At 38.9% G+C, this 12,575-nt stretch overlaps 1 protein-coding gene across 1 annotated transcript; it reads right to left on the bottom strand.

The window, feature by feature from the left end:
* Positions 1-9,514: 9,514 nt before the first annotated feature.
* On the bottom strand, positions 9,515-10,588 carry LOC112843837 (uncharacterized). The gene is made up of 2 exons (XM_025902995.1): positions 10,254-10,588; positions 9,515-10,015 (listed from the first exon to the last, which is right to left on the bottom strand). The coding sequence occupies exons 1-2, from the start codon at positions 10,459-10,461 to the stop codon at positions 9,585-9,587; spliced, it is 639 nt and encodes a 212-aa protein (XP_025758780.1). The 5' UTR covers positions 10,462-10,588; the 3' UTR covers positions 9,515-9,584.
* Positions 10,589-12,575: the final 1,987 nt, after the last annotated feature.

Here is a 12,575-nt window from a genome sequence, read left to right on the forward strand (position 1 = left end):
TTTATGTTGTTTTATGTTTGGTAATGCACTGTGAAACAGAATTCTAAATATTTAGTATCACAAGTAGAAGCTAGATTTTAATATATTGTCAGCATATTGCTAAAGTATAAAACAAGCGCGTCAGTGGATCTGTGTTTACTTTGATTGATTTTTATCCTGATTGTCTCTGGTGTGTGTGAATCCTGTTTTCTCTGCAGGGTTCATGGTGTCTGTCATTATTTGCACCATGATGGTCCTTCCAGGGTTTTAGCTTCATTGTTTTTTAAAGCATTAATTTTTCACAGTGGTAGGAAATGCTCCAGCTTTTGGTAATTAACTATTATTTGTGCTCTTGTAGCTGCAACTGTCATGAAACCGGCTGTGTGCAGGCAGGAGAAGGACCCAAATGCAAACTATCGGAAACAGGCTGTAAACTCGAATGACCATAACAAAACAATGGAAGCAAAACTGAACGGAACGCACACTGATACATAAGACATCCACAATAAAATAACAAAGAAGCAGGAGTTGAGGAGAGGCAGACAAGAGGGACCGAGGGAACCCGAGGGAGAGCACAGACATGATGAGATGGGAAAAGATGGAATAAAACACAAAGCAGGGGACACAAGGCACAAGGACTCACAAAACTATATAAACAGAGACACACAGAGAGAGACTCAAAGGGCCAAGACACAGGAAAAATGAAAAAAAAAAACAATAAGCGAAACTAAAAAGAACAACCCAGGCACGACAGAATAAACCTTTAGAAAATCAAAGTGACTTAAACATAATACAAAATGCCAAAAACCACACAAAAACTCAAATCACTGGGTCAAAAGACCCAGAACCATGACAGCAACATTTTTATTATTGTAAAAATGACTATAGATAACCTTTATTTTAACCCAAATCTGTCTGTAAGTGAACTCACATTTGTGTCTAAACTACATAATAAACAGGTCTTTCCAGTTGCTTCCATTAAAGAAAATCAATAGCTGCTCTGTTCAGAGTTTCAATAGGTACATTGCTATAACATCCACAGAGAAAAAAAGCACAAATCTCTAAAATGTCAGAACCAACAACCTTAAAAATCTTTTTCAAGAAATGTGTTGGCATGGCATTGTTTGGACAAGATGTCTTTATACCATTACAAAGTTCTTCTACCTGATTAAAACAAACAGGCTCAAACTGGTCAAAGGCAGTAGAGCAGGTGAATTTTGTAAAAACTTCATGTGAAGGTAGGGTGGTCATACATCAGAGTTGCTCTATCTTATTAATGAAAAAACGCAAAAATCTTTCACACATTTCTGTTCACACGTTTATATGAGAAGCAGGGGAAATATTCAGGGCCGAGTCAGTTACTGAGAAAAGAAGCCGGGAGTTGTTGGAGCTATTCTCAATAATATTGGCAAAGGATTGTGTGGGAGCGTTTCATTCGTTCCATAAGGAGTACTTTAGTCTCAGTTCTCAAAGAACAAGCTTTGGGTGATGAAAGACTCCAAACAGTCTTCTGTGAAGTTGAAGCTATATTGAACGACAGACCCATCACCAGAGGTTCAGATGACTCAAATGATCTTGAAGCATTGATATGAATGCTCTTCATATCAGGAAAAAGTGTAAACAGGTACAGTACATGGCAGAGTTGTTTGCATGATGCAAGAAAGACAAAAACTGGACGAGGACTAAAAGATGTCTTATACCTGGAGATATTGTCTTGATTGCAGACGCTACAGCTCCAAGAGAATCATGGATGATGACAAAAGTCTTAAATGTAAACTAAGATGCAAAAGGCTTGGTGCATTCTGTGAGACTACAAACAACGGCGTGCGTTTTGGAGAGGCCAGTTGCAAAACTTCTTTTGGTACTGGAAGAGAAATAACATCATGAATGGAGGTTAAGGACTTGCCTGAGGGAATAGCTCCTTTTTTTATAACTTTAAAGTAGTGGTGCAACGGATCACGGTTGATCCAAAATCCGAACCGATCCCACTCCACGGTTCGGTACACACGTGATACGAAGATTCGAAAAAGAAAAAAAAAAGTATGCCTATGGTGTGCGTGGTCAGTCTGTCAAGCGGTAGTTATGGTCAGCGCTAGCGATCCAAGTGGCGGAGCAGAGGAGTTTGTGTCATTTAAGCAGCCCTTTGCTACCCAGTCCGACCGGGATAAAGCTATTACTAAAGCTAATGGGGTGTTTAGCTGCAGACGGGAGGCCGTCGTCTGTTGTGCAAAACAAGGAGTTTAAACTGTGATGAACGTGCTTGAGCCACGCTATGATATCTCGTTGCGCGTCCACTTCAGTGACAAGATCGTCCAAGCATGTATGAGCAGGAGATGTTTAAAGTTATGGCTGAACTGTCCCAGGCACCTTCTGTTGCTCCAACTACAAATGGGTGGAGCTCCAGGGCAACGGAAAGCCACGTGACCGTGACCGCTCGTCATATCACAGCGGAGAGGTAGATACAAAGCCCTGCACTGCCCTATAGATTACATTAGATTAGATAAACTTTATTTATCCCTCCGGTGGGTTCAAACTGAAATTCAGTTTCCAGTAGCACAGCACTGACAGAAGTTGCAAAATGTGAGCAGAAATATACCATATACACACATTTATAAATGCAGAGAATACAAAAGGGATAAATAGAATAAATAGGAATAAGAATACAAGGGAACAACACATTTCAAGAATTGTGAGTCTATTACACCGTTGGATATTAACAAAAACTATTGCACTACAGCACTACAGCTACTACTCCGATCCGTGACTTTAAAACCGTGATCCGATCCGAACCGTGAGATTTTTGATCCGTTGCACCACTACTTTAAAGTAATGTGATAGGAGGCCAGAGTGTTGGAGCTATTTATTCTTTATTTTTGTTATTTTGAGATTTGTTAAAGTTTGTTGTTGAGTTTATTTGTAAGTTAATATTTGTTTCATTTTGTTTTGTTCTGTTGTTTATCTTGTTAAATCAGCCAGGAAGAACTGTAGGCCAATTATGTATAAATAAAGGGACTGGTATATGACCAGCATGCTCTAAGGTGAGCCTATGGTTTTTTACCAGAGCAGGAGAAGCAGCAGGAACAAAGATGGGTATGTGTTATTGCTTGCCATACTGGAAAAAAAAAGAAAAAAAGATGAAACACAACTTTCGAGTTTGATCACTGGACTTCTGTTGCCTGCGTACAGAACATCACCACAGTGCAGCATTGGCTTCTGGATTTTAAACTTTAGGATGTTTGGTTGGACAAACAAAGGGAATCGCCACTACATTAGTGACATTATTGTATTGTAATATGAATTTATTTGAGGAATACTTCTTTATTTTTAATATTAGTAAAGAAATCTGTATTTAGGAGAACTTGAAATGTTGCTGGGGTAGACTTTATCTCCCTGTGAACCTGATCTGGACGTGCAGAAGAAAATGGATGGAGGACTTGTAATGTCTCTTCAGTAAAGTGATGCTGAATATGAGGGGTACTTGAGCCACAGTTAGTTTCTGTTGTGCAGACGTGATTATAAAAGCTGTTGTTCTGCTCTGTATTCTCTCTGGACTCCTGTTGAATCATCAAACAGCACACAGCTCACCCTCCTGAGCTTTGCTCCAAGCAACCGTCAGTGGAAACTAGAGGGATCACTGATCCTCCTCCTAATTAACCTTTAGTGGACTTTATGAAAACAGTGTTAAATCTTCCTTACAGTCATTGGCTGTGTTCACTGTTAAATCACACATATTAAACATAAAACAAGCAAGCTCTTTACTGTTATTGTAAACCTTTTATTCTGTGGCCGGGAGTTAAAGACATAATCTGGCTCTAATTGGCTGCTCTGGGCCTTTTCCTGTAATTAGAAGCAACAGAATGAAGCTGATGTTACAGATTTCAGCTGTTACACTTTTCCCTGTTATCTGTCACTAAGTCCTTCTTATGTATGTTATGTTAGTATAATTAACTTTTGCAGGATTTCACAGGTTGTTTTTAAGTGTTTTAGACAGACTTCTTTTTTCTTTTTGTTCCCTGATTTTTAAAACTTGCATGGGAGGATTTTATTTTGAGATCTATAAATCACATATTGTGGGAGTGCAGAGTTAGAGGTACTTCAAACCACTGAAATAAAGAAAGGAAGCTAATATTTTTATACTTTTTGCACATTTTTGTACATACATAGATAACATAAAATGTGCATAAAAATACAAATAATAAAAATACAGTGTAAAATAATGACTTAGCTCTGTTGTTTTTTATTTATGTGACTGGATTGGAAGGTGAAATTTAATTTTCTGCTTCTAAATTGAGACAAAACCGAGGTCATTGTAGTCTAGATACGTACTTTATACAGCATTAACTTGGTCTTTAGTTTGGGAGTGCAATCATGTTTTGGGTCCTGCATTGATCAAACACGCCTCTGTGTAGAATATAAAAGAAAAAAGAAAACAGCATCCTGCTCGTCATTGTGTTACACGACTAAACCTCTGACCACACTGTTCATTGCTTTTCTCTGCAGTCTCTTTAAATGTCAAACTCAAACCTGAATGTCATTTTTCTTTAGTTCCGACCACATTGTACACCTCCCCATGATGCTCTTGCTTTTACCTCTATAAAAAAATTTCTGAACTTCACCTAAGAGGAAGTGACTTCCTTATTTCCATGGCAGCAGCACCACCCCAGCAGGCTGAGCAGAGATTCGCTAATGGCTGCCATGACTGCTCCGCATCACTTCTGAGCTGCACAGATTCAGAGTCCAAGAGTTCATGTTCAATCAGTCAGTTGAACAAATCTGAGCTTCAGGACTGTTTTATCTTTCCTTCTTGTAAACATGAACTTCCAGTTATTATCTGCAGTGAAGTGTAGTGATGGATTATCTCTAGTTTAGAAGAGCACATAATGTCGAAGCCTCCACAGGAACAGAAGGAGAGGCTGTAGGGGTCGCACTGGATCTGTTTTCACAGCATCAACCAAGAAGGTCAAACTTTTCTGCTAAAGAAAAGGTTTATGATTATATTCTATTATTTATGATCAGACAGTCTGGATGAGAGCAGAGCTGCTTTGATTAGAGACTAAAGACTTTGCAGACATAACATAACAAAAAGAAAACACTTTGCTAGCCTGGAAACATCTTTCAAAGTAAAGGCTTCACAATACAATTGTTTAAATGGGGGAGTGTAGCTGCCTCCACTTACATTCACTTCATATGGGACAGATGTGAGGTGTGACACAGAACACCTGTCAGTGGTGTAATGGTGTCAGAGCAGGTTTTAATGTTCCGATAAAAGTAAAATGTCGCAAACTCCTCAGGGACAGTTCTCATGTTTTCATGATTATATTCCTTCATCTGTGCATGTGTATAACCCATCGTATGGAGTTTAAAGAGGACACTGAGATGAACGCTAAGTGTAGAATTTAACGAGCGGCTGGAATATGTTGAAAGTATTTCACTGTTTTGTCTTTTTTTTTCTAAAAACTTAAGCACTGATCAGTCATTTGTATGATCTGTGGGGCTCAGGCTTTAAATGTGGTAATGTGTAGGACTGCTCCTGCTGCCTCTCTCTTACTAGGTCAGTAAATATCAGCAGTTATATATATTTGCAGTAAAGTAACATAGAGATTCATATATTATTGTATATGAATATATTACTGATGGGACATGAGGCCTGCTGAAGGCAGCCAAGCTGGGCTCAGACTCAAGGTCACATGAGAGGTGTCACGTGCAAACTAAAGCTCTTCTGCTGCCACCTACTGGCTCTTATTCTTTTGTGACTTTTTCCACAGTGCATACACTCATTGGCCAAATTTTTAGGCACACCTCACTAGGTGTGCTAGGCCAGGTGAATCTCAGAGAACATAAAAAATAATCCATGCATATCCTCTTCACCCTGTGGGGTAGGTGCAGATAAGGAGCAGGTATACATGAAACATCACTAAATGCAATAAATCAGGGATCTGGAGTTCTGCTGTGTGCAAACTATTATTTCCTCTTCTTTGTTAAAAGGAATCTTAGAAATAAACAGCAGTTTTTTGTGACATTCTGCTCTAAAAATATAGGGTGAAATGTACGAATTGATCAGATTCCTCCATCATTTAAACTCTTACTCTCACTCTTCTGTCAGTTTCTTATTTCAGCCGATAGCTGCACACTCGTTTTATTTTCTGGGCCTGTCTTCAGTTATTGGAACAGTTCAGTGTCACTCGATGGTGGCACAAGACAGTTTTAGCCAGTGCTTGTTGCTTTTTTTGTCTGTGAATGTTATAGCAATGCAGCTATTTAAACTATTTATTTTATTTTGAACTGAGCAGCTATTGATTCTTTTTAATTAAATCAGCTAAATCAAACTAAAGACGCATCCACTGATCCACTTATTTTTATAATTTAGCAATACACTTACACTATATTTTACAAGTTTAGCTACTTGTGATGTTAAATATTTAGAATTCTACTTCACGGTGCATTACTTAGCATAAAATAAAATGAACATGATCACGGAGGTGTTGTTTTAGTAACATATTCTTATAAATACAACATCAGTTCAAGCATGTAATGTTTATTTATGTACTATTTGTTTGTATTCAGGTGACAATAGAAAGACTAATAAAACAACTATGAACACATTTCCTACGGGGTTTTCAGATTTTCCATAAAAACACTTGTTGTTTGGGTGCTCTAGTTTCAACATTTTTTATCCAGTATTTCCACAATCCCCCTTCTGCACCTTTTCTGCTCTTCTTTTCAAGCAATGTCAGCTTTTCCTCTCTATCTTTGTCCTCTAGACTCCTCAGCCTGAGCTGACCTACTCCTTTCCAATATAATATGTGTGCACTCCATATAAACATTGGAATTTGTGATGGAAAAAAATATATAAATTTAATAAGAAAACCATATATTGGACAACAAGTAAAATATATTTAAAGCGGTGACTGCAAAGTAAACTAAAGTGAAGCAACTAGTGAGGTGTGGAGCTTGCCATGTGTGGCTTGGCATCACACACATATTTAATATATTTACATGTAAGATAAAAAATAAGACGCAGGAACCTTATAGCTTGTCTGTCTGAATCAGTACAATGAGACTCATGAAGGAGGCTGAGCTTAAATAATTATTGCTGGAGCTAAAATAGTAGAAAAAAAAACTGTTAGAAAACACATCAGAGCAACATCTAATTAGTAATTACACAACTAGAGCACTCTCTAGTTGATGATGGCTTTATATGACACTGGCTTTAAATCAACGTAATAAAAATGGAAATTTGACAGATTTAAAAATCTGTTCTTTTAAAATGCAAAGTGGAATATCTGAGCAAACAATAGTTTATGTGGTAATCTGGAGGAAAATATGATATTCAATCCAAAATATCTTTGGTTGGATTGAATATCATTTTACTTGGATTTTACTTTTTTAACTGACTTATTGTGATTTACAGAGTGAACAATGTTAACAGAGGGAGAATTTTGCTGAAGAACACTTATCAGTACAGTCACAGATTGCTGTCTGTAAGAGTCTCATTATTTTTTTTTTTTTGTCTCGTTTGTGAGGATTTCTCCAAAACATCTGTTGATCGCCATTATTGACAGTCATTTATGATAAGTAGCTTTGTTTGGAATTGTTCAGGGCTTGTCTGTGTCAGTGTTTCACAGACAGCATTATCAAAATGTTTAATGTAAAATGGTCAAATTGGCGAGCTGATGTCACTGTGGACATTTCAGATTGTTTCAAAGCCTCCATACAATTCCAGTACAAATGCTTCAAACGTTTTAGTGTTTCAGGAAGCCTCACTTTGCCCATCACTACAGGTGGAGAACAGATGGAGATGCTGGTCGTGTCATCCTGCTGACTGCAGAAGCGCCTCCAGAACTTTTTCTTATGAGTGGCCATATGAGGTGGTTGACTAAAAATATTGGGAAGGCACACCAAAAACAAAATTTCCAGTTTAATTATGCTGTTGTCAAATATAGAATACTCTGCAATGCAGAGCCAGAATGGAATGAGTGTGATGTCTTATTTTTTTAATATCATTAATTTTAAATCTAAAAGTTGATTAAAATAAATCTACAGAGGTCAGAATCACTGGTTCATGTGAATAAAACATGCACAGTTTACTGCCTAATAGGAGCTTTTACACACATACAGAAGTGGTAAAGGCGAGGCAGACCTGAACTTCAGAATCTGACCCACCTTACTGCTGTGATAAGTCTTTTAAATGACCAGCAGAAGGCGATCCACGACTCTATAGAAGTCAATGAAGATTGCAGTGACCTCAGCACTGTCCTGGTGACTTTATGAGCAGGTGGATACAGTGGACGAGTCATTGAACACAGGACATGCATGAAAAGTGTGCTTAGCTTTACCACCATGCTGCATTTATCTTTGTCTTGTATATTTATTTATATGTGGTTGCATCCAACTTCTGGTTCTATAGAGGTTTACAAGTGGATCCCTCTCTCTGTGACCTCAGTGAAGAGTAAAAAATAATATAATAATATAATATAAAAATAATAATTAATCAGGTTAAAAAAAGGAACTCTGGAATATTTATAACCCTTTAAACATTTTAAACCAGTTTAACTGTTCTATGTAGAAAACAGCAGAAAACACTGTTCTTAATGTTTCCATACATCATATGAAACTGTCACAAAGTGTTTGTTATGACCTCAGTTTGTGTGGAACAAATTTGTGTTCAGTAAAACATGACTCACCAATCACCCAGAGAATCAATCAACAATATTTCAAGTTTAAAGCTTTAGATTACAAAGCTTTCTGTTTGATTAACTCTGCATCTACCTTATCACTGAACTTTATCACATTCATTCCTAATGAAAAGAATGTATGGAAGCATTAACAAAGACAGCACCAACAACATTTTTGTCATTTCTTAGGTCGTCCAACTGTTAATGAAGCCATGGTTGTTTCTCACTAACTTAATTTTTAAATCCAAAACATCAACAGACAAAATAGCAATAATAAATAATAATTTTATTTAATAATTTAAAAAATTCTACAAAATGTTCTAAAAAGTATCTTTCAATGCTACAAAAAAAAACAAACAATCAGCTGCTGTGAGTTAAAGATGAGATCAAACATGAGACTCGTGCTCACACTGGGTCCAGATAAAACAATACAGTCAGAGTTGGACACGGCTGAATGTTCTGTGCTCTTATTGGTTGACTTCAGAGAACAGAAGGAACCGTAATGAAAAATTAAAATATGGATAGTTGGGCTGTGATATCATGCACTCTGAATCAGAAGTAGAAATTACTTGGCGGTCGTGGCTCAAGAGTTGGGAGCTCGCCTTGCAATTGGAAGATTGCCAGTTCGAGCCCTGGCTTGGGCAGTCTCGGTCATTGTGTCCTTGGGCAAGACACTTCACCCGTTGCCCACTGGTGGTGGTCAGAGGGCCTGGTGGCGCCAGTGTCCGGCAGCCTCGCCTCTGTCAGTGCGCCCCAGCGTGGCTGTGGCTACAACGTAGCTTGCCATCACCAGTGTGTGAATGTGTGCATGAATGGGTGGATGACTGGATGTGTAAAGCACTTTGGGGTCCTTAGGGACTAGTAAAGTGCTATACAAATACAGGCCATTTACCATTTACTTCTAGAAAACAAGAAGTAACTGTAAGATATTTACAAATTTCTGTCTTCATGTATTTGTTCTAAGACACTGAACCCTTTTGACTGCATTAGGCTGGAAATGCTGGACATTAATAATCCAATGCTCTCACTCTCTGGATGCAGTCCTGCTGTTTGCTGAGGAGGACGAGGTTGAAGTAGTTCATCAAGTGTCAGAGTGACATCAGGGATCCTTGTGGAGTGTTGGTGACAGTTGTTTGCTTCAGGGTCTCTGTGTTCAGCAGCAGGAGATTCAGAGTTCTGAAAGCTCTTAGACATTTCAACCTTTGTTTCAGCAGGAAGACGACCTGAATCCTGACTACGTTGTTTCTGTTTTCTGTAGATCAAAAAACCACCAACAACAGCCGCAACAAGAAGCACTGCAGAAACTGAAAGACCAATTTTCAGTCCAACAGATCCATCCTCTGTGTGTCCTCCTGTCTGACCTGCAGGTGAGAAACAGGTGTGAGGTGTCAGCTGTCAGGTAGGTGATGAGTGAAGAACAGAACAGAATCCATTTCCTCTTCAAACTGCTGTCAGACATTATCTACTGCACTCTGATCACATCAGTCAGACCAGCTGCTTTCTACAAAGTCTCATCAACAACATCTTTAGAAACAAACATCAACAACCAGGAAGCAGCTTCACCTCTGATCACACACACACTCAACGCTACTCACTCACCTGGAGGATCAACAACTCTGAGGCTGATGCTGCTCATGTGCTCCCATGATTGCGTTTTCTCCATGAAGACACGACACTCATAAGTTCCATTATCAGCACCCGTCACATTCTTCAGGATTATAGACACATTTCCATCTTTCATCTCCCTGTCTTGCATATCCACTCGGTTCAGAAAAAATTGATGCTGGTCATCTGGGTTGGGGTTCATGTTTTTAAGCACTAGGACATATTTATCTCCCAGGTCAGCTCTGCTCCACTCTACAATGTCATTGTTGTTGTTTGCAACTCGACATGGCAGAGTGACGTTCTGCCCAGACTCAGCTGTGATGCTTTTCTGGACTGAAAGAGGAACCAACACAGAGCAGAGAGGTTAAAGGTCAAAGGTCAGCTCCCAAAGTTCAATAACTGATGTTTGCTGACCAAAATAACCCTGATTATGACAGATCATCTGCAGAGGAATGGCTTATTTGAAGAGTTTCAGTCAGGTTTCAGAGCTCATCACAGCACAGAAACAGCTTTAGTGAAGGTTACAAATGATCTTCTTATGGCCTCTGACAGTGGACTCATCTCTGTGCTTGTCCTGCTAGACCTCAGCGCTGCGTTTGATACTGTTGACCATAATATCCTATTAGAGCGATTAGAATATGCTGTAGGTATTACAGGTACTGCACTGCAGTGGTTTGTATCATATCTATCTAATAGACTCCAATTTGTTCAAGTAAATGGAGAGTCCTCTTCATACACTAAGGTCAATTATGGTGTTCCACAGGGTTCAGTGCTAGGACCAATTCTGTTTACATTATACATGCTTCCCCTAGGCAGCATCATTAGAAGACATAGCATAAATTTTCACTGCTATGCAGATGACACGCAGCTCTATCTATCCATGAAGCCAGGTAACACACACCAATTAGTTAAACTGCAGGAATGTCTTAAAGACATAAAGACCTGGATGGCCGCTAACTTTCTGCTTCTTAATTCAGATAAAACTGAGGTTATTGTACTCGGCCCTGAAAATCTTAGAAATATGGTATCTAACCAGATTCTTACTCTGGATGGCATTACCTTGGCCTCCAGTAATGCTGTGAGGAACCTTGGAGTCATTTTTGACCAGGACATGTCCTTCAATGCACATATTAAACAAATATGTAAGACTGCTTTCTTCCATTTGCGCAACATCTCTAAAGTTAGAAATATCCTGTCTCAGAGTGATGCTGAAAAACTAGTTCATGCATTTATTACTTCCAGGCTGGACTACTGTAATTCTTTATTATCAGGGTGTCCTAAAAACTCGCTGAAAAGCCTTCAGCTGATCCAAAATGCTGCAGCAAGAGCACTGACAGGGACTAGAAAGAGAGAGCATATTTCTCCTGTTTTGGCTTCCCTTCATTGGCTTCCTGTTAAATCCAGAATTGAATTCAAAATCCTGCTCCTCACATACAAGGTCTTAAATAATCAGGCCCCATCTTATCTTAATGACCTTGTAGTACCATATCACCCTATTAGAGCACTTCGCTCTCGCTCTGCAGGCCTACTTGTTGTTCCTAGAGTATTTAAAAGTAGAATGGGAGGGAGAGCCTTCAGTTTTCAGGCCCCTCTTCTGTGGAACCAGCTTCCAGTTTGGATTCGGGAGACAGACACTATCTCTACTTTTAAGATTAGGCTTAAAACTTTCCTTTTTGCTAAAGCATATAGTTAGGGCTGGACCAGGTGACTCTGAATCCTCCCTTAGTTATGCTGCAATTGACGTAGGCTGCCGGGGATTCCCATGATGCATTGAGTTTTTCCTTTCCAGTCACCTTTCTCACTCACTATGTGTTAATAGACCTCTCTGCATCGAATCATATCTGTTATTAATCTCTGTCTCTCTTCCACAGCATGTCTTTATCCTGTTTTCCTTCTCTCACTCCAACCAGTTGCAGCAGATGGCCCCGCCCCTCCCTGAGCCTGGTTCTGCCGGAGGTTTCTTCCTGTTAAAAGGGAGTTTTTCCTTCCCACTGTCGCCAAAGTGCTTGCTCATAGGGGGTCATATGATTGTTGGGTTTTTCTCTGTATTCATTATTGTGCGATCTACTGTACAATATAAAGCGCCTTGAGGCGACTTTTGTTGTGATTTGGCGCTATATAAATAAAATTGAATTGAATTGAATTGAACTTCAGCTGCTCAACGCTCGACTTCTGTTTAAATAAGTTTAGGCTAAACTGTTAGTTTTGACTATTTTTATTGCCTAAACCAGTTGTTATCATGATATTGTTGATTGTTGTTGGTATTGAAATATTTCCAACTAATGAAACCCCTAGTTGTTCTTTACTATATCAAAG

The sequence above is a fragment of the Oreochromis niloticus genome, linkage group LG3 (assembly GCF_001858045.2).
Source record: "Oreochromis niloticus isolate F11D_XX linkage group LG3, O_niloticus_UMD_NMBU, whole genome shotgun sequence".
Taxonomy (NCBI): Eukaryota; Metazoa; Chordata; class Actinopteri; order Cichliformes; family Cichlidae; genus Oreochromis; species Oreochromis niloticus.